At 35.0% G+C, this 22,877-nt stretch overlaps 1 protein-coding gene across 10 annotated transcripts in view; it reads right to left on the reverse strand.

The window, feature by feature from the left end:
• The window catches only part of PPP1R12A (protein phosphatase 1 regulatory subunit 12A), a 162,583-nt gene that overhangs the window by 6,230 nt on the left and 133,476 nt on the right, over nt 1-22,877 (reverse strand). For all 10 annotated transcript variants that reach the window (XM_050749246.1, XM_050749243.1, XM_050749240.1 and 7 more), the window contains 9 exons: nt 19,736-19,826; nt 18,495-18,695; nt 18,085-18,250; nt 16,614-16,735; nt 14,501-14,566; nt 10,621-10,637; nt 8,772-8,907; nt 6,472-6,576; nt 1,845-1,892 (listed from right to left, as the gene is read on the reverse strand). In XM_050749246.1, coding sequence (XP_050605203.1) covers nt 1,845-1,892; nt 6,472-6,576; nt 8,772-8,907; nt 10,621-10,637; nt 14,501-14,566; nt 16,614-16,735; nt 18,085-18,250; nt 18,495-18,695; nt 19,736-19,826 — 952 coding nt within the window. The remainder of the gene's footprint in view (nt 1-1,844; nt 1,893-6,471; nt 6,577-8,771; nt 8,908-10,620; nt 10,638-14,500; nt 14,567-16,613; nt 16,736-18,084; nt 18,251-18,494; nt 18,696-19,735; nt 19,827-22,877) is intronic.

Raw genomic sequence — 22,877 nt, forward strand, 5'->3', positions numbered from 1 at the left:
ATTAAAAAAATAGCTGGGTGTGGAGGCAGGCACCTGTAGTGCCAGCTATTCTGGAAGCTGATGTGGGAGGATTGCTTGAACCCAGGAATTGGAGGATGCAGTGAGCCATGACTGTGCCACTGTACTCCAGCCTGGGTGACAGAGCTGAACCCAGGAATTGGAGGATGCAGTGAGTCGTGATTGTACCACTGTACTCCAGCCTGGGTGACAGAACAATATCCTATCTCTTTAAAAAACAAACAAACAAAACCACAAGGAAAAAAAAAATATGGTTGAGAGAAAATGCATGTAAACTGTTCAATTTTGTGCCTGCTCGATATAGGGAATGCTGAATAAATGTTAGCAGTTTACTATTAATACCATGATTATAGAGAGTGGATTAGCTACTTTGTAATTTATCTGCATTTGACAAGCAGAAAAAGGAGGTCAGGTGAACCTGTCAGAATATGAATGTGTCTGCATCACGTATATGTTAGAAAAAAAAAAAAAAAAGTATCAAAATATCAGCTATCTCTGCATGACAGATTACGGATAATTTAATATTTTCTTCTTTTGCTAAAGTTTCTGCAATAAACATATTACTTTCATAAGAAAAATTAAATATTTGAAATTGTGATTGTATTTGAAAAACAAATATTACTTTAAGTACAGTTTGTTACTATGCCTTTCATCTCAACCGTTAGTATAACAAAGAACTGATTTTATTATTTCTGCTTATCCTGGAGATAAAATTCAGTAACAGTTAAATATTCTAACAGGAAATAATAATCAATATTAAATTTATTAAAACACTATTTTAGCAATTATTAGTTATGTCCATTTTGAAAACATGGCTCAGAACACTAATTTTTAAAACTTGCAGAAATCATAATAAAATGGTAGCTACTGCAAGGTACAACTAGCAAATGACACAGACATTAAAAGACTATTTTTATATTCTTTATTTTTTTTAACCATTTCTCTTTTTTTTGGGTGAAAAAGGCAAATTGGTTATTTTTAAAACAGAATGGAAGAAAAATGTTTTTATATCAATAGCTCCTGAGAATTTACTCTTTGATCATAGCTACCAGCCTGCCATTTCTTCTGTGGTCGAAACCCTACCAAGTCTAGCTACTGCTCAGCTACACTACAAACAATCTTTGGGCACTTTAACTTTTGGATCATTTATACATTCTCAACTGATCAGGCTAAACTTGTAAATTTATTCCTATGACTACTCCTAGACCTTTGAGCAACAATAACTGAAGAGAAATACAAGTGAATGTATTACAGTCAATAAAAAATTGCAGAAAGACATCAAGTGGCATAAGGATTTTCTTGTAATCAATTTTTTTGTTTAAAATATCCTAAGTTAAATATTTCAACTCGAAATTTAAAAAAATTATTAAATTTACCTTAAAAAGAATTTGAAAATTTGATGTTCCAGATTTAAAAACTTTATTTCAAAAACAGAAGTATTTTAGGTTTATAAATAATTAAAATAAATGTATTTATGATTAAAACATTTTAGGTACATACCATAAGAGATAAACAGCATTTCAAGAATATCAAATTCACTATCAAAATGTGTATAGTACATTTCAGAATCAAGGCAAGATAGTTTTTTTTAATTCATTAAAATAATTATGTGGTAAATTAAATTTTATTTAACAAGGTCATTTCATACCTAGAGACCCTATAGAATTCTATAAAGAAGCTAAGTTGCTGTAAAATACATTAACTCAATAAATATTAATTTAAACTAATTAAAACTGTCACCCATAATAACAAAACAAAAACAAAAAACCTACCATTGTTTACCTAAAACAAGAAAAAAATAATTATTTAATAAGCGGGACACTTACCCTTTTTTCCATTTCCAACAGTGACCTATCAGCAAATCTTTCTTGTCTCTGCAACGAAGTAAGAAATTATGAAAGAGGTAAGTGCAAAAAAGATTGAGGGGTGACCACAGTAATTCTCTGTTAATGGGTATTAAATCACAATATTCAAGTGGAGTAAAACACAGGTTCATGAGTAAAGCAAAGAGAAAACAGGATTTGTATTAAAATAATAAAGAGTGAAACGAATGTTTAGAAATAGAATGGTAACCAGACCTCTCATTTTATGTTCTCTATCACTTTTCCCCAGGAACTTTCATAGTTTAGTTGGGCGTGAGGGTAAGTGAGTGAGTACTGTGGAAGAAAAACAAAAACAAAAAAACTGTAGCTTTCTTTCTGAAGCCGAAATTCTTTCTTTTCCTACACCATCAGGAGTGGCTAATCACAATGGTCAGATTCCAGGACCTTGATTGAAATATATTCATTACCAGGTTGAGTGACTCTGTATCCATGCAGCCAGACCAGTAAACTGGCCTTTTTATCTTCTCCCACAGCTATCTTGGTCTTGGCTCACATTCTAGAGGTTTCTTTTCCAATCATCCATGCTCCACAATTGGTTCACATCCACTTTCACTCACAAGAAATTCTAGCTGTACAGCTTTCTTCTGCTGGTGAGCTCAGGCCTTTCATTTTTTCCACTTCCTGTACTATGTGACCAGCTCAAAGTTGATAAAATCCTGATATTTAAGCTTGGCTTTAAGGGATGGAAAAGCACCTTGGGTTTTAGCCACATGTTGTATCCTGTACTAGAGATTAGAGAGCTCTGGACATTGACCACAGGCCCAGTTTAACAACAACAACAACAACAAAAAAAAAAGTGGCATCTTAGATCTTATTTACATTGATATCTATACAAACATCTCCCTTGGAATTCCTGGTCAATTTGCTGAAAATGAATTCCTCAAAAGCCAACTTGCTGAATAACCTATTTTACTAATTTACCAAAAATAATTTTTGACCACTTTAACAAGAATGCTTTATGAGTGCTAACCATAAAATATGCTTTAAAAACATATTGATTAAACATAATTTCACTGTTCAATGTGGTAATTTAAAAAATATTTCTTTACATAATTTTCTTTAATGCCAACCCTTTCAGTATTCATGTTTTAGTATCTCTAGGACTTGTAACCAAGTCACTTTTTGATTCCTCTTTCACAATTTTAATGGTTATGGTGTGTAACATTTAAAGAACTAGTCATGGCCAGGTTTTCTTACTCTTTCTCTTATTTTAAATGGCTTCAAGCTTTTGTGCGTACTCTTTCTGGAAACATGAAAGTCAATATTCCAATTGCTTCTTGTAAGAAATTCAGTTCAGAATTTCAAATATGAGGCTGGGTATAGTGGCTCACACCTGTAATTCTAACACTTTGTGAAGCTGAGGTGGGCGGATCACTTGAGCCCAGGAGTTCAAGACCAGCCAGGGCAACACAGTGAAACCCTGTTTCCACAAAAAAAAAAAAATAAATAAATAAAGAAATAAAAATTGAAAAATTAAACAGATGTGGTGGCATTGCCTGTAGTCCCAAATACCTGGGAGGATAAGGTGGGATGATTGCTTGAGCCAGGGATATTGAGGCTGCAGAGAGCCCTGATTGTGCTACTGCACTCCAGCTTGAGTGACAAAGCGAGACGCTGTATCCATTAAAAAAAAAAAAAAATTAAATATGAATGAGACTGTTCAGTTAATTCTCATTTATTTTTGGTTCTGAATTTAAACATTTAATTGCTAGAAATATAAAACAAAGGCTGATAACGCCACTTGAGGATTTAAAAATAAATCATAGAAACTCTTTACAAAACCGAAAAATCTTTAAATAATATTCAAAAGCACCTGAAAAAAATCAAATAGCCAAAATAATAACATCACACGTAAATTAACAAAACATGGAAAAATAGCATTTCATTGGAGATTTTTTCATATGGGAACATTTTAGCAATTATATGTGGTTTGCCAATTTCATTGATTAGAAAACATCAACATCAGTTTAGATAGTATTTTTTACTTAGTTAACTTTCTTGTTAAACATTCCAGTTAAAGCTGTTAAAATCACAATGAGTAAATCTGGTGAACTGGTCATTTGGCAAAGTGGTATTCAGCAGACTGGTTCTGGTAGGCTGGCATATTTTTTCCCTTCCTTGGAGATGATACGGGAAGGAGAGTACCTGAGCTAGGGCAAGAGTCAAGGATTCCAGAGTCTCTTGGCTAAATACTATCAAATAGACCTAAACTTCAAGATTAATTTCATGCAACTATCAAAACTGCCACTGCTATTTGTGGCAAATATCTGATGCAAATATTTGTATATTTGTGAAAAGTTACAAAGTCAATCAATGCCAAAAAACAAACAAACAAAAAAAAGGTGGAAAAGTTCACAGTAGATTCAGGATAAATGCCTGAAAGTTGAACCCCAAAAGTTTACTTTAATGCTTATCAGTTTTACTTTTATGAATTATACTGCTCATTATTAACTCAGTATACTGGACATGATACTCAGAGTACCTGCCAAGGCAGAAGCTGTCATACTTTTTAATCCTGCTTCTCTTGCCAGGTAGCAGAAATTGATACCCGATCCACAGGCAACTTTCTGTCCATTGACCTATGAAATGGTCACTAACAAAACAGGCTACTCCATACTGGGTAGTAAGTGGCTAATTCTATCAATTCCCCTCTCTTGCAGGGTTTGACTGAGAGAGAGACAGAATAATTACATGACAATGAAGTAGGCAGCAAAGCAGAACACAGAGAAGGCATTAAGTAGTGGAGACACAGATGAGCTGAGTCACCATGACAGAACACTATAGTAGGAAGCAGTGCATTTATTTAATAAATTTATTTATTTATTTATTTATTTGAGATGGAATCTCACTCTGTCACCCAGGCTGGAGTGCAGTGGCACGATCTTGGCTCACTGCAACCTCCACCTCCCGGGCTCAAGCAATTCTCCTGCTTCAGCTCCCGAGTAGCTGGGACTACAGGCGCCCACCACCACACTCAGCTACTTTTTTTGTACTTTTAGTAGAGATGAGGTTTCACTATGCTGGCCAGACTGGTCTCGAACTCCTGACCTCAGGCGATCCACCTGCCTTGGACTCCCAAAGTGCTGGAATTACAGGCATGAGTCACCGCGCCCGGCTGCAGTGGACATCGTTACTTAGAACTAACATTGTAATGAAATCCCTAGAGCTGAAGCTATGCTCAGAGAGCTCATTATATTTTTATGTATACAGGCTCACTAAGATACTAATGCAACCTGAAGGATGATGACAAGTTCACTGATTAAAAAACACCAACATCAGTTTAGATATTTTTACTTAGTTAACTTTTCTGCTAAACATTACAGCTTACCATGAAGCCTAAATATAAGTCAGTAGTTTTAATGTGTATGACACTGTAAGTTTTTATGACATCTCACTATGAAACGTATTCTTGTTCTGTTTTACTTTTCTGTTTATCTTTACAAAAACCTCCATCAACATGAAGGAATCTGAGGAGTCTTCACAACCTTGTGAGGTTAGCCTGGCCCCTGGAAGTTTAGCACAGTATCTACTGTCCTCAGACAATTGCTTTACAACACAACAATGGTTAAAAGAAGGATCTGGTAACAAGTTTAAGTTCAACAAATAGAATGAACTTTGTTGGTTTTTGTTTTGGTGTTGTTTTATTATAATTAATTTTTAAAAATTAAGAAAAAGATGAGTGTAAAGACTGATCAAAAAGAGTATGTAGTCCCATTCACAGATCTGGACGTGCTGTTTTTAGATCCATGCTTTCAGCGGGATTCTAAGAGTTGTGCTGCAGAAGTACGTTTATGCTAGAAAGTCCCAGGTTAAAATTGAACACGTTTGTTTTCTTAAAAATTACAGGATGCCTTAGAGCCTTTAGCAAATAAATAGACCCTGTAAAGTCTCTAACATGTAAAATATGTAATATTTCCCTAGTTTCTTTGATCACAAAGTTTTTTTTGTTTTCTGAAAGGAGGGAAACGAGGAGAAGATGTACCTATTCCTATTTCCCAGAACTAATGTTCCATGGAAATGTAAAAGTGGCTTGGGAAACAATTGCCAGATCATATGTACAAGGTTGTGAGTTTTGCTTGGCTATCCCAATTTTATTGTTCAAATTTATCTTCTCTAGGCTGCTGCATAGAAGGAACTTACAAAAGGAGTTATGATTAAAATTACCTTCTTCCAGCACTACAATATAAAATAATCTTTACTTGAACAAACAGAAAATATTTGTAGTAAATAAAAATTTTTATAAAAATTTTTATATGGCTATAAGATGATTCTGTATAGATGCTTTTAATGTTTTAATGCCTTGCTACATTTGGTATTCTGGAAATAAACATTTAAAACCTTGACATACCACAACATTGGTATTAAAAAGCTTTTTATATGTTGACTTTTGACTGTAAGACTATTTTTTAAATTTACTTCAGAAAAAGTAAATAATCCAAAAACAGCATTATCTTCTATTATCAATTATCAAACTTCTATTTAGAGTATTAGAAAAAATTTTAATATCATTTTTAGATGGAATAAATCACAACCATTACCTTGAGAGTAACAAAAAGAAAAGGATACAAACCTGGGTGGCCTTTTCCAACTGTAATTTAAGATCTGTTAGTTCCATATTTGTATCATGTAGCTGTGCCTTCAGCTTTTCATTTTCAGCTAGAATTTGTTCATAAAGCTATAAAAATTAGGGTAAAAGAACAAATTACTTTTCTGCTCTCCTATTACTTTAAAATTTCTCATTGATTACTTTGCAATATTAAAACAGCTTAATGTACCATATGAGCTATAAAAGATACATTTAAAAAATCCTTCATGGTTGCAAAGTACAGACTGTTGGTTATGTAAGTGTGTCTGTCCCATATAAAGTCTTAAAATTAGTTCCAGCATTCAAAAATCAAGACTTGACAGAAAAATCGGACTTTTCAGGTTATCTTAAAAAAGATTCAGTCATCTGATAAAGAGGGACCACATACCTGCACAGCAACTGCAGCTAGGGCTAAGGAGTCACTGTGATCTTTATTTGGAGTCCGTGAGATTTTCTGCCCATCACTCTCTCTTGAATTCCCAGAAATGAGATGGAGTACCAGCTGTATTTATCATTATACTTCTATATTGCTTATAGTAAAGTTAAAAGGCAAATGACGTATTTCCTGAAATATTTCAAATCCGGGATAAGATCCAAGACCTTCCCCTTTTCTAATGCTTTTTGTCTTTCTTAACACTGCTTCTTCCTTACCCCTGCTTTACTACTTCCACCATAATTCTGGCTATGATCATCTCTTATCTAAACTATTCTAATTCCCTGATCGCTCTCTAATCTGTTTTGTATATAGGAGCTAAAATTAACTTTTCAAAATGAAAATCTCGTCATTTTCATAGGCCAACCATTCCATTTCCACCCACAAATTAAAAACTCTTGAATGGCTTCCCGATGTTCTTAGCATACACAAAATCTTACAGTGGCCTATAAGGCACTGCATTATCCGGTCTCAGCCTACACAACTGCTGCCTCAAATAAATATTTCTTCCCCCTACTAGCCATAATAAAAATTTAATTATTCCAATGCATCATGTATTCTCCCCCCACCAGGTCTATGTGCGTGTAGTTCCACTCCATTTGGAATAATTTTCTCTCCCATTTTTGCCAGTTAACTATTAGTAATCCTTCCATGTTTGGCTGAAACCACACTTCCTTTGGAAATCAATTTTTTGTTTTTTGAGATAGAGTTTCCCTCTTGTTGCCCAGGCTGGAGTGCAATGGTGTGATCTCAGCTCAATGCAACCTCTGCCTCCTGGGTTCAAGTGATTCTCCTGCCTCAGCCTCCTGAGTAGCTGGGATTATAGACATGCGCCACCACACCCGGGGTAATTTTGTATTTTTAGTAGAGAGGGGGTTTCTCCATGTTGGTCTGGCTGGTCTCGAACTCCCGACTTCAGGTGATCTGCCTGCCTCGCCTCCCAAAGTGCTGGGATTACAGGCATGAGCCACTGTGCCCAGCCAAGGAAATCAATCTACTTTCTTTTGTTATATACTTTTATAAAATTGCTTTTCTACTTCAGGTTAACTGTCTCCGTTATTTATTATACATTCATTAGTATGACTATATAATAAGGTCTCTCTCCCCCACTACATGGAAGATGCCCACGAGAGCAAGATAACATCTTCATCTCCATTTGCCCATTAGTAGAATCTCTCTACTTAGCACAGTTCAATTCTTTATTGAATAAATGATGAATCTTATTCATAATGTAAAATGATTCTCTCCCTCACCCATTCCCCTAACTTGGCTTTTAAAAAAGTATGTAATTCAAACAGCTGCCAGATAACTGGGGACATGTACAAATGCCATAAGCTTTCTCCTTCTCCAACAGACTTTCTGTTTACTATGAAGCACAAAATATGAATATATAAATGAATCCCAGATTATTGAGTTTCTGGGATTTATTTCTTAATTACTTCAATCCTTAATGGCACTTGAGCTGCCCCAAGTTTTTCAGTTACCTATGAAAAACTATCAATATATTCTCTTAGGAAAAGCCATCTTCTGTTTGGCTGCTTCCTAGTAACAAACAAAGAAACAAAGTGTGCATACACTTGTGTGCACCTGTTTACTGAATGCTCCTTTCCAGCTCAATCATAGCAATGACTTGAGACACTTAAATGTAAAATCATCTTGGATGATTTTCTCTTCCCTTTAATAAACAAACAGCTATTTACATTCTACTTACCATCACTTGCCGAAAACTGAAAATGAAAATAAGTTATTTTACTCATTTCATTATGAGTTTTTAAAATAACATTTGAATATGAGTATCTCAACATAAAAGATAACTTATTTTTTATTAAATATAACTAAATAACCCAAGTACCTTTTTAAAGTCAGTTGAGTCATCCTTTTCTAGCCTGCTGCTGTAAGGTTTTCTTTCTTCTAAGTAACTGTATGATCCAGAGCGACCCAGCAAGGAATCATATCGATCACCAGCTGATGTAGAACTGGTTTCATATCTTCAAAAGATTTAAATAAAAAACCTTGTTATAGGCTTTTACAACTTATATTAACATACATCCTAGTACACATATAACTTGACAGTTCAAAAGTGTAGGTCACAGTCTCCCTCTGTTATCTGATTAATTTTTGTGATATATAATAAGTGGGAAGTTATTTTATTTTTTGAGATAGGGTCTCACTCTGCTGCCAGGCTGGAGTGCAGTAGCATGATCTCAGCTCACTGCACTTGACTTCTCGGGCTCAAGTGATTCTTCTACCTCAGCCCCCTGGGTTGCTGGGACTACAGGCACATGCCACCATGCCTAATTCTGTACTTTTGGTACAGATAGGGTTTCAACATGTTGCCCAGGCTGGTCTTGAACTCCTGGGCTCAAGCAATTCACATGCCTCAGCCTCCCAAAGTGTTGGGAGACTACAGGAATGAGCCACTGCACCCAGCTATTTTTTAATACTACTAATTTCCATTAATTGAGGAAGAGAGTCAACATTTCCATGTTTAAAAGCCAAAACTGGTTTCATATGATTAATATTCTAAATTGTACGTTTCCTCCCACATTTTAATATTTTCAAAACCAGAAAATGGCTTACAATTGACGATGCATTCTAGTTTAATTGGTAGCACCTTTCCTTTTTTTAGTAGTAGGTAACACAATGGTGTTCTAAAAATGAGTAATGTCTTAGATTTGATGAAATAAAGTATATCCAAAGTGACAGGTAATGGCTTTGTCCTAAACAGGAAAAACAAAGCTTATTGGTAAAGGAGGATTCTCTTATTATCTGGTTCTGAAATTCAGATTACCTTTTCTGACAGATGCCATTGGCTCTGCATTTCAATTCAATAGAATCATCAGCAGACAGAAATTTATTATTGGTCTTACAGGGCTGTGGTTAACAACGATAAGAGAAATGAAATGGAGATCAAAATCAAGGATAGAGTGGAGGTTCTCTGAAAAAATTGATAATTTTGAATTAGGTGACACTTTTTTTTTGTTTCGTTTTGTTTTTTTAAAGACACAGCGTCTCACTATGTCCAGTGAGGAGTACAGGCTGGAGTGCACTGGCACAATCATAGCTCACTATAACCTTGAACTCCTGGGGGCTCAAGTGATACTTCTGACTCAGCCTCCCCAGTAGTTAGGAATAGAGGAGCATATAGTCATGCCTGGATAATTAAGACAAAAATTTTTTTTTTTTTTTTTTTTTTTTGGTAGAGATGGAGTCTTGATGTTGTCCACTCTGGTCTTCAACTCCTGGACTCAAGCGATGCTCCTGCCTCAGCCTCCCCAAGTGCTAGGATTACAGGCTTGAGCTAGATGACATTTTTTAAAGTGTCTTCATTGGTTCTCTTTTGTCTAAAGCAGGGCTACATAAGAGAAGATTCTGAATACTTAATCAAATATATTTCTGGCCAAGTGTGGGTTTTATCAGTCCCTGATGTTAATAATGAGATAGTTGAACTAACCTAAGAAACTTTGGAATACCTCTGTTGTAGAGATTTGGGAAAAAATCTCACTTGCTTTGACTAGTGATCTAGAAGTAAAGCCTTTAACAAAGAAAGCTAGTAACAATGATAAGGCCATCAAAATTTCTGTAATTTTTTTATCATCAAATAATTCTATAAACTTACAAAATCCATAGATTCCTAGCAAAACATTTTTAACAAAGATAAAAATAAGAAAAAAGTCAATTAAAAAATAAATAAAACATACCTAGAAATGGAATCCGTCTAGAAAGAAAGAGAAAAACATAGGCATACTAAATTTTTATGTTTTCATTAAACTATTAACCTCTGATTAAGTAAATTTAATGTAGTATCAATAGCATTTTCAAACTATTAAAGTAACATCTGTTTTCTACATGTGTTTTAATTTTACTGAGGTTGTTTTAGAAAGAGGTTCTAGAATACAGAGTCACTGTATATTTTCAAAGGCATATCCATCATGCAATTACATGTGGCAATTTATGGGTATCTCCTGTGACTTCCTACAATGACCACTTACAATATTTTTTAATTAAAATAAAAAAAGGGACTAAGAAAGATATCTATTACATATACCCACTGAGCAGGAGGAAGTAATATATTTACATTAAGAAATGTTGAGTTTACTATGATATCTCAAAGCAGTTTACTCATTTTTGTTTCTGAGGCAATGAGAAGCAAACAAATGAACACCTAAGGTACTTTATACATAACAGTATATACATATTTTGTTTAAAATTTACTTTCTGGAAATCTAGCTATATACCTTTAAGGTTAGCAGTTAGGTGATAGGAAATTTAATTTTCTCAAGCAAGTGGTATGCTACACTCAAGTTCCAGAAAGTCTTATTTAAATGGTGAAAAGATTAATAGGGTAAAACACTCTTACTGGGGACCAAAGTAGTCTTTTTCAGTAGTCAAATTTAGCCTTTTCTTCTTCTATTGAAATACTCACTAATTCTATAATTTAACTATACAGAATGGTTTGTTAAACTTCTTAAATATTAGTGATTTCCCATTATATTTATCTTTGGAGATACTGTAAAATTACTAGGTTACTTTTGGAATTGTTAAGCCTATTTTGGACTAAAAATGTTTTACTAAAGTCTATGTAAATTTCCTCTGCAAAACCAATTTCAACTTTGCTCCTTCCATTGTTTTTTAAAGTAATGTTTTATTTTGATTTACTCTTTGGTTTTACAACAACTAACAATTTTAAAGAATAAATTTCAATTTTCAACATATTCCAATTCAGTAAAATGGCTATTCATGAACTAAAATGTCTACATATCAAACAAAAATAATACATCTCACCTTATAGTTTGCACTTACATTCACTGATTTAAATTTTAAAAATAGAAAGTCTAGTCACAGAAATCACTCACATTCCGTTTGTCTTTAAAAATCATGGTGTTATCACTGATTATTATTACTGTTTTTGACATGAGGTGTCACTTTGTTTCCTAGGCTGGAGTGCAGTGATATGATCACAGCTCACTACAGCCTCGACTTCCTGGCCCAAGTGATCCTTCTGCCTCAGCCTCCCAGTTAGCTGGGATTACACGCATGCAACACCACATCTGACTAATTTCTTAAATTTACTGTTGAGATAGGGTCTCCTATGTTGCCCAAGTTGGTCTTCAACTCCTGGGCTCAAGCAACCCTCCCACCTCAGCCTCTCAGAGTGTTGGGATTATAGGCGTGAGCCACCATGCCCGGCCTATCATTTAAAAACTTTTAAGAATTGTGGTAAAAACCACATATTGTAAAATTTACTATGTAAACTGTTTTTTAGAGTATATAGTTCAGTATTTTTAATTATATTCATATTGTTGTGCAAAAGATCTCTAGAATTTTTTCATCTTGTAAAAATAAAACTCTATATCCATAGAACAATTTCCTTTGTCCTCTTCCTAGCTCTCGCAACAATGGTTCTACTTTCTGTTTCTATGATACCCAAATAAAATAAGTGGAATCACATAGTTCTTGTCTTTTTGTAACTTGCTTATTTCATTTTGCATAATGCCCTTGTTCCCCAAATTTTAAGATTAATTTTCCAAAGTAAAAATATGCTTTTAAAGATAAAAAATATTAAAACATATAGAATGATATTGAGAAATATCTTTCTGACTATGGTATTGTAAGTTCATATAATGGTATACAAAGTTCCTGTGTAATTTCTCATCCCTCCATTCTCTAGATAACCACTGTTACCTAACTAACCTTTTCTGGACACATAACATCTATGTGAATATAGAAAATATTGATCTACACACATACATTGCATCTTATTTATTTATCTACATCCATTCTTCCTTTTTCTGATGGTGTAGCAGTTACTAGGTTTAGGTGAGATGACATGTAGCCCATGTTGGTAGCAAAATGGCTGCAACAGTTCAGTGATAGGCCCTGTCTATCCTAAGCCAACTATAATCTCATCCCTATGAGATAAATCAGCCTGAGGATGAAGCTGACACAAAGGACTGCAGAATATAACTGGAGTACATTTTCTTTGTTTAATCCAGTTTGACTTAGGTTTCATATTGTTATTTATATTTGTTATATTTATTTATATGTTATTCGTTACTTATAACTAAAAGAACTCCAACCTATTTGGAGTTACAACAAATAGATTGTTCTATTAAATAGGTTGGAGTTCTTTTAGTTATAAGTAACGAATAACATATAAATATAGATCTATTTAAAGTAAACAAAAAACAAATTGAAAATAAAAAAACTTTTCTTTTTAGAAACAATGTTCCTCTTCATTTTAACGTATCTCACATATAATTTTAACAGTAAAACTAAATACAATATACATCAATATGCTTCAAAATTACAACTTTAAAAGCTAGATAATCTCCCTTCCACTCCAGCTTGGTGGGGGTTGGAGTCCGCATGATAAGGCAATGAGAGGTGTCAGACAGGGAAGGTTTACTAATTTCCTCCCCTCTTGTTTACCTGTCCATTGTTTTTCATGGAAAGATGAGAATTTACAGGGTACTACTGGGAAAGGAAGATGATGGGTAAGTTGATAGAATATAATAAAGAAGGGACATAGGTAAATTGGGGAGTTCTGATAACTGACAAGCAAATAGTTTAGGTAACAGTTAAAGCTTTAGGTCTGCAAATAATGTAACCTCAGAACCAATTCACTCCTCAATGTCTGGCCACCTAAAGATAAAATAAAATTTTGGGGTGGAAATAGGCAAACTTGGCCCTAAAATAATGTTCACAGTTACCTAGCAAAGGCAACCTACTTTTGTTCACTTCCTGTTACTGTAGATCCTTGCTGAGTAAAAAGAAATGTGTTTGCTCTATTAAGGAACTTCAACTCAAAATGAGTAAAATAATATTAATATGACCAGAATGCTATTTCAGGCTAAACAATGCCAGGTTTAGAACTAACTCGTGTTGTTCAGCTCTATCCTCATACGAATAGAAATATTTTAAATATTTTTTAGCTTTCTGCACAGCCAAACAATCAGGAAGCGGGTGGGGGAACTTTCAACCCTTGCTGGCTATGCAGCCTTGTCATTCAAACTTGCTTTAGGTCCTTCATCAGTACTGAGAGGAAAAAAATGTCTTTTAGATTCTAAACATAAAAATCTGTTGGAGACTCTAAATTTCTAAATATATGTAAAAGAAAGTTAAAAGATGCCTATCTTCTCCAGAACATAATTTTGAAATAAAATCTGAGCCTACTACTTTCGGATTTCCACTACTTCTGAGTAGCCTTTAGATATTTTCCTTTGGCCAAGGGTACTATTTCTTTTTTTGCTTTTTCTTTTAACGCCGAAGGTTAAATGACATACAATAAATTACATGCACTTAGAGTGTACAATTTGGTGAGTTTTAGCAGTTCTGTATATCCACAAAACCACCACTAGGATCAAGACCCAGAACATTTTCATCACCTCCAAAACATTATTTTGTGACCCTTCCCAGTCCTTTTAATCCTGATCCCCAGGCAAACACTGATATTGCATACCCGGCATGTAGGTAGAGTATGCAATAACTGTTTTGCATGAATAAATATAATAAAACACAATTTAAAAGGATTATTAAAAAATATGAATACTTCTCAATACAAAAAGTAATGGTATTTACCTGAGTTTCTTTCTTATTGGATCCCTCTTCTGTGTCTGATTGTTGTTCTTGTTCATTTTCATCACTCTAAAAATAGATTGCCAATTTATTGTAGGAAATTTTACTAATAATTTCAAAAATTATTTTTTAAAATAATTTTTGGGAGTCCTCTCTCAGAATATACATTGAGACATTTGTAGATAAAATGAGATGTTTAGGATTTTCTTCTAAATAATATGGGAGTTGGGGGATAGGGTGGGAATTTAACTGAAAAAATGAATACTTGGGGTAGGGCTCCTCACACTATTCTGTTACTTCTATAAAGTATATGTTTAACTTTTCTATATTAAAAATCAAAAGAAAAATAGAAAACTATTTTTTGATTTCCCCATCTGTTCTTCCTTTGTCATTTATGTATGATTTTCCTTCTCTTTTTAAACTTTTTAAAATAGACATATGCACTCTTGATTCATCAAGTTGAATATATATTTTGTCCACAGCATGGACAATGCAGAGATATTAAAACTCTTGAACTCCATTTAATACTTTCCCATATCTTTGTGCTATTGTTTTCATATGCCTTAGCTCTTTATATATTTTAAGCTGCATATGACAATGTTATTTGCGGTACATTTAATTAATTAATTAGTAATTAAGTAAAATGAAAATGGACTAAAACACTGTAATTAAAAAAATGTTCAGAAAAAAGTTGACCTAAATATGTTGTTTATTAAAAAAACACAAATAAATTGAAAATAACGGAAAATATATATTATACAAAGATAATCAAAGAAAGCTTTTCAAAAAAGCAGAATTTAAGGTAAGATATAATATTAAGAGATAAAGAGGAACATACAGTGAGAGATGGGTCAGTTTAACAGGAAGACAGCTGATTCCATGTTTTCAGTGAAAGAATGGATAGAAATTTTCTTTAAAAAGTATTTTTATAACAATAGAAGTAAATGTACTGCTACATACAATAGCACAGATATATCTTATAAACATAACACTGAGTTATAAAATTTATAGTTCTAGTCATATGCTCTTCAAAAACAGGCATAGTTAACTACGGTGTTAGAAATCAAGATACTAGCTAACTTTGAAAATGAGGATAATAGGGATTGAGAGGGAGAACATGGGGGCAATCTACACTGCTGCTTTTATTCATCATTCTGAGTGATGATTACATAGATATGCTCCCATTGTGCTAATTCATTAAGCTATACATGTATGAGTTGTATTTCTGAACATGCCATACTTCAATAAAAGGTTTATTTTTTAGAAAATGGACACAAAATCAATGAATAGCAGTGTCAGGCCTACATTCAAGGATCAGGAAAAAAACACTAATTTTTACAAGACTGTTGTAATTTGATAAACAAAGCACTGTTTCTATTTAGCATGCCTTGAGATGGAAGTAATCTGTAATGTAGATCTTATAATGATATTTATGAAAATGAAATTTAAATAGACTCCTTAGATATTCTTAAAAGATGTTTTTACAAGTAAAGGAGCAGTTTAGCTATTATAAAATAATCAATACACACACTCTGACCTTCAGACATTATTATTTCTATTACATAATTAGGTCAGAACTACTCCTTTTAAGTAGTACCAACAATCTAAGTAGTTAACTATCCTTAAAAATAATTTTTCTCATTTAACAACTCAACTCAGAAAACACTGTGATGATTTAAGGAATATATAATCTAAGGCATATAAGAAATTATTAGTATGTACTTTTGGACACATTAAGAATACCACTGCTGGGTGCGGTGGCTCACGCCTGTAATCCCAGCACTTTGGGAGGCCGAGGTGGGCAGATCACAAGGTCAGGAGATCGAGACCATCCTGGCTAACACAGTGAAATCCCGCCTCTACTAAAAAATACAAAAAATTAGCCAGGTGTGGTGGGGTGCACCTGTAGTCCCAGCTACTTGGGAGGCTGAGGCAGGAGAATGGCGTGAATCCGGGAGGCAGAGCTTGCAGTGAGCCAAGATCGTGCAACTGCACGCCGGCCGGGGTGACAGAGAAAGACTCCGTATCAAAAAAAAAAAAAACAACAAAAACAAAACAAAACAAAACAAAAAAAAACCAGAATACTATCAAAAAATGTATTTTAATAGATTCTCACATCTTGTGTCCAAAATGAAACTCCTGTAGATCTTCTTTTCTCTCTTGGTCGCCGTCGTTCTCTAATTGATTTAGATTGTGATTTATCTTCTCCTTCTTTTTCCTCTTCTCTTTTTTCTCCTTCTGTTAAGGATTGCAATAAACCACAATATAGCAATATATCTTGACAATATTTTGCAAGGTAATTGTAAAAACAATGGGTAAAATGGGCCAGGGGACTATCCAGGGGAAAGGAAGATGATAGGCAGCTGCTACTGCTTAGCTCCAGCCAATTGTTGAGAATACAGATCCAGTGTTGCCAGATCTGTCAACTTTTCAAGAAATGACAAAAATCTTAAGTTTGAAGTGAGTATCTCTAATATTAAATGTTGGTTCAACATTTTTACAAACACGATGCAGGCCTCACATATAGCAGTTTAAAGAACTGAAATATCTCAATGATCAATATAAGAAAATATATAGCTGGAAATTGGGAATAAACTTTATTTTCTGGTGTTTATTCTACATTATTACTGATATTATCATGACTAATACTGTAAGATTTAGGCTTTAAAATATAAAATGCCTATAATTAAAAGTAATTTTATTTAGTACTTATCTCTGGTTTAAAGTAGGAATTACTCAGAATTTAAATAGAAAGTTTATATAAAATAATAGGAAATGGTAATAATGAGTATCAATATGCCAATATATAGTTGAGAGAAATGTATTTTTCAAGAAATAAGCATAAAAAATGTGTTTTAGTGAGATCATTACATGTATTTAGTAATTTCAGTTTACAACAATTTCACAAAAACTATTTAAATGATATGATCTACACAGTAGGCAAGAAATAGCTTGAAGCATCTGAAAAGTACTACAGTAATAAATTGCTTCTAGAAATAGTCACCCACCAGTTCTATATTAACTTTTCTTTGCAGGTGGACATGAAGATTTTTGTGAAATATTAGGTTATAAAAATATTAATATCGGCTGGGCGCGGTGGCTCAAGCCTGTAATCCCAGCACTTTGGGAGGCCGAGACGGGCGGATCACGAGGTCAGGAGATCGAGACCATCCTGGCTAACACGGTGAAACCCCGTCTCTACTAAAAAAATACAAAAAACTAGCCGGGCGAGGTGGCGGGCACCTGTAGTCCCAGCTACTCGGGAGGCTGAGGCAGGAGAATGGCGTAAACCCGGGAGGCGGAGCTTGCAGTGAGCCGAGATCGCGCCACTGCACTACAGCCTGGGTGACAGAGCCAGACTCCGTCTCAAAAAAAAAAAAAAAAAATTAGTATCAACTGCAGGCCATATTATTTTCTATTTCTGTTTTCTACTTTTCTTATTCTCAACCTTCATATTCTTTCTGTTTAGGTTCAATGAATCACAAGTTAGGATGCTGTTCCTTTTCTGTTGAATTACTGTTTAGGAAACCATAATCCAAGGGATTATATGAAGAAAGCAAAGTGTTTTCAAAATTTGCTATTCTTACCTCTTTCATTTTCTTTTGTTATTCCTCTGGAGTAAGAAGTTATGCCTACAAGACTATTTGGCCTGTTTAGTTGACTTGAAGCATAGAGTGAACTGCTCATAGTAGAAAGTGAAGAGGATGGAGTGGCTGAACTTGAAGTTGATACTGGCCTATAACGCTGGTAAGTCTGTGAAACATTAAGATCAAAACCATTTGAAACACTAAACACAATTAAAAACATATAAAATACTTAAAACTTCATTTCAAAGAAAAAGTAGTGTTCTAATCATGCCAAAGTAATTCAAATTTCCAGCTAAAATCCTTTACAGTATTTTGTATATGGTTTGTTGGTATATAAATCTCTTGTATGTTGAGGATCATAAGGACTATTCATACCATTTGACTTAAATGTGTTTTTGATATACTGTTACCTCATCATACGTTCTGGAGTATTTTTGTTTATATTCGTCTTCTCTAGATGTTTCTGACTCCTTCTTTTCTTCTTGTTTCTCTTTATCTTGTTTTTCTTTTTCCTCTTTTTCTTTTTCTTCATTTTCTTGTTCTCTGGTTCGGGTAGAACGACTTCTTCCTATGGTTTTCTCAGCTTCTTGAAGATCAGTTAATGTCACTCCCTGCACACACAAAAAGATCAATATAATTATGAGATGCATTAAAGCTTGTTCAAAGGGATATTTTAGAAATACATATATCACATACAAATGCATTAAAAGTCAAATATGCATGTTTAGAATTGGTTTGCAAATGGAAACAGCAAGTTACATTCATTCTATGAAGAATCACCATTAGCAAGCACAATGATAGGTACTGGATAGTCTATGCATATAAATGTTCCCCACAAGCTCAAAGTAGGGAAGAATAGCCAATATATATACTGTTTGCATATTATATTATAAATATTTATGTTTGTATATGTCTCTCTGTGTGTGTATATATATGTGTATATATATCTATATATACATGCACGACAATTGCTAAGGCTTAAAAGAGATTTCAATAAATTTTTCAAGATTTGACCTTGAAGAACAGGTTAGATTTCAAGAAGTGAAAAGTATAGGCAGAAAAAGTATATTAAGGCCCTAGCAAATAGTTCAGCTTGAAAGCTAAGTAATGGTAAGGACAGACAGCTGAATCTGGACTGTGGACCTTCCTAACTGTGGAAAAGTAGAAAGACACAAAAGTATGCATCATATATAGCATAATTAGAATGGCAAAATGGAGGTAAGGAGATCACCAGCCTGAATGACATTTTTTTAATACTTGCACATTAGCTGTTTAATACACCTAATATAAGACCCTATTCTCTGCCCACAACTTCCAAATATTCATAGAACTTTTAAATAGTTATTAGACATCATATATGATTATTCTAACCAAATACTCTGTGCCACACACTGTATTAGGAATAAGGATAAAATACTCAAAAAGACACAATGGCATACGCTAATTAGATGAAATATAATAGTAACAGTGTAACCATACAAAAGGCTATGAGTAACCTTTACCTTTTGAGGATTTACTCACACTATATACTGACATCAATATTTTCACAACAAAGTGAAAAAGAGAAAGGTAACTTGTTTTACGTGTGTGTCTGTATATATGTTTTATATGCTACTTATGTAGTTTTATATATTAATTACATTAACTATACCTGTGTTGATCTTCTAGATTGTCTTGCTTGTCTAGATCTTGCTTTTCTTTGGGATTCAGACTCTTCATCCCTAACAGGAGTGAGGTATGATCTACAGTAATAGATTAAAAAAACCATTAGTTGTAAATGCAATAACTGTGAATGTAAATATCTATCAATGTATATGAATAAAACATACAGGTTTAGTATTTTAATAAGTTTTACGGAAAAGTCTTCAGAAAATGGTCTTTGAAATTCAATAATGCAATCCGATAATTTCTTTTTAGATTGGAACTAGTTATAGTTTAATAATAATAATTATTATTATTTTTTTTGAGACAGAGTCTCGCTCTGTCGCCCAGGCTGGAGTGCAGTGGCCAGATCTCAGCTCACTGCAAGCTCCGCCTCCCGGGTTTACGCCATTCTCCTGCCTCAGCCTCCCGAGTAGCTGGGACTACAGGCGCCCGCCACCTCGCCCGGCTAGTTTTTTGTATTTTTTAGTAGAGACGGGGTTTCATGGGGTTAGCCAGGATGGTCTCGATCTCCTGACCTCGTGATCCGCCCATCTCGGCCTCCCAAAGTGCTGGGATTACAGGCTTGAGCCACCGCGCCTGGCCAATAATTATATTTTAATATCACATTTTAACTTCCTAACTACATTTAAAAAAAAATGTAATTTAATTTTAAGATGAAACTACATTTTTAAAAAGGATTTAGAGAACTGAAGATTAAAAATTTTAGCTCTACTGAAAGAAATAGAAAGATTTCATTTAGCCCAATTAACCAGAATGGATAAGGAGTAAATTTTTTGTCTGTTTTTAACCGAGGAAGATCCTCTTCTCCAGCCCTGAAAACATCCCCCAAAAGTGGTAATCTAAGCATCTTATTTAATGACCTACTAAAAGGGGCTTTAATTTCTTCTCTACCTACAGTATTTTCAAACATTGGAAGACAGGTATCAAATTCCTTTCTAAATCTTTTTTTTTTTTTTTTTGAGACAAAAGTTTCAGTCTGTCGCCCAGGCTGGAGTGCAGAGGCGTTCAAGTGATTCTCTCACCTCACCCTCCCCAGTAGCTGGGACGACCTGCGCATACCACCACGCCTGACTAATTTTTTTATTTTTAGTGAAGACGGGGTTTCAACCATGTTGGCCAGGTTGGTCTCGAACTCCTGACCTCAAGTGATCTGCCTGCCTTGGCCTCCCAGAGTGTTGGGCTTAAAGGCGTGAGCCACCGCACCCAGTCTCCCTGCATTCTTGTCAGTGTGCTTTTACTAATGACACTTACGTCAGACAACATGTTATTGTTCATACTTTGCTCTAAAAAATTCAAGTGTTTTTTATATATAAACAGCTTTTAAATCAGCATGTTACTCTTGAGTAACTGATTTTCTGATATAAAGAACAGGTCTTGGCATTTATCGCCACTAAATTTCTTCTAATAAATTTAAGCCTATGTTTCCTCTTGTCTCCTATGTTTCCTCTTGTCACGGGGTATGCACCTTTTCAAAAGCATGTAATCTGTGTCAAAAGTTAAACAAGGCTGGGTGTCATGGGTCATGCCTGTAATCCTAGCACATTGGAAGGCTGAAGAAGGCTGATTGCTTGAGCCCACGAATTGGAGCCCGGCCTGGGAAACATGAGGAAACCTGTCGCTACAAAAAAATAGAAAAATTAGCCAGGCATGTGGCACATGTCAGTACTCCCAGTTACTCTGGATGCTGAGATGAAAGGATCACCTGATCCTGGAGATCAAGGTTGCAGTCAGCTGAGATTGCACCACCACACAGCCTGGGTGACAGAGTTGAGACTCCATCTCAAAAAAAAAAAAAGTTAAATAATTAAAGTCAAACAAGCAAGGATATGACAGAGCCCTGCAACACAACATAAAGCCTTTCCTCTGATAATCAATATTTCTTGGGAAGTCCAATCATTAACGCTTCATCCAATTACACCACCTAGCTCACACTTCTCAGAGAACACTTACAGAAGTAGAGTACAGTTGACTGCTGAACGCCACAGGTTTGAACTGTGCAGGTACACTTATATGAAAGTTACACCAAGTGTGCCTGTCTCTTCTGCCTCCTCCTACCCCCTCCACCACCTCTGAGACAGCAAGACTAATCCCTCCTCTTCCTCCTCAATGTGAGGATGAAGAGAATTCTGACCTTTGTGATGATCCACTTCCACTTAATTAGTAAATACATTTTTCTTCCTTATGAGTATCTTAATAACATTCTTTTCTCTAGCTTACTTTATAGTAAGAATAGAATATATATGTAACAAACAATATATGTGCTAATCAACCGCTTATGCTATTGGTAAGGCTTGCAGTCAATGGTAGGCTATTAATTTAGATTTGGGGGATTCAAAAGTTACATGCAAATTTTTGACTGCACAGGGAGTCAGCACTCCTAACTCTTACAATGTTCAAGGGTCAACTGCATCTCTATCTTCTATGCTGTTTAAATTTATGAAGTTTATTCCACGTATTCCCCTCTTAAAACCCCAGGCAATGATCTACTGAGTTTTCTTTATTCAAATGCTGCCCTTTTTTTTTTTTTTTTTGAGAGGGAGTCTCACTCTGTGGCCCAGGCTGGAGTGCTGGGGCATGATATCGGCTCACTGCAAGCTCCGCCTTCCAGGTTCACGCCATTCTCCTGCCGCAGCCTCCCGGGTAGCTGGGACTACAGGCGCCCGCCACCACGCCCAGCTAATTTTTTTTGTATTTTCAGTAGAGAAGGGGTTTCACCCTGTTAGCCAGGATGGTGTCGATCTCCTGACCTTGTGATCCGCCCACCTCGGCCTCCCAAAGTGCTGGGATTACAGGCGTGAGTCACCGCGCCAGCTCAAATGCTACTTTTAAAAAAGGCTCTTTCTTGGCCGGGCTCGGTGGCTCACGCCTGTAATTCCAGTACTTTGGGAGGCCGAGGCAGGCAGATCACCTGAGGTCAGGAGTTCGAGACCAGCCTGACCAACATGGAGAAACCCCATCTCTACTAAAAATACAAAAGTAGCCGGGCTTGGTGGTGCATGCCTGTAATCCCAGCTACTCAGGAGGCTGAGGCAGGAGGACTGCTTGAACCCGGGAGGTGGAGGTTGTGGTAAGCTGAGATTGTGCCATTGCATTCCAGCCTGGGCAACTAGAGAAAAACTGTGTCTCAA

Source organism: Macaca thibetana, chromosome 11 (genome assembly GCF_024542745.1).
Source record: "Macaca thibetana thibetana isolate TM-01 chromosome 11, ASM2454274v1, whole genome shotgun sequence".
Classification (NCBI taxonomy): domain Eukaryota; kingdom Metazoa; phylum Chordata; class Mammalia; order Primates; family Cercopithecidae; genus Macaca; species Macaca thibetana.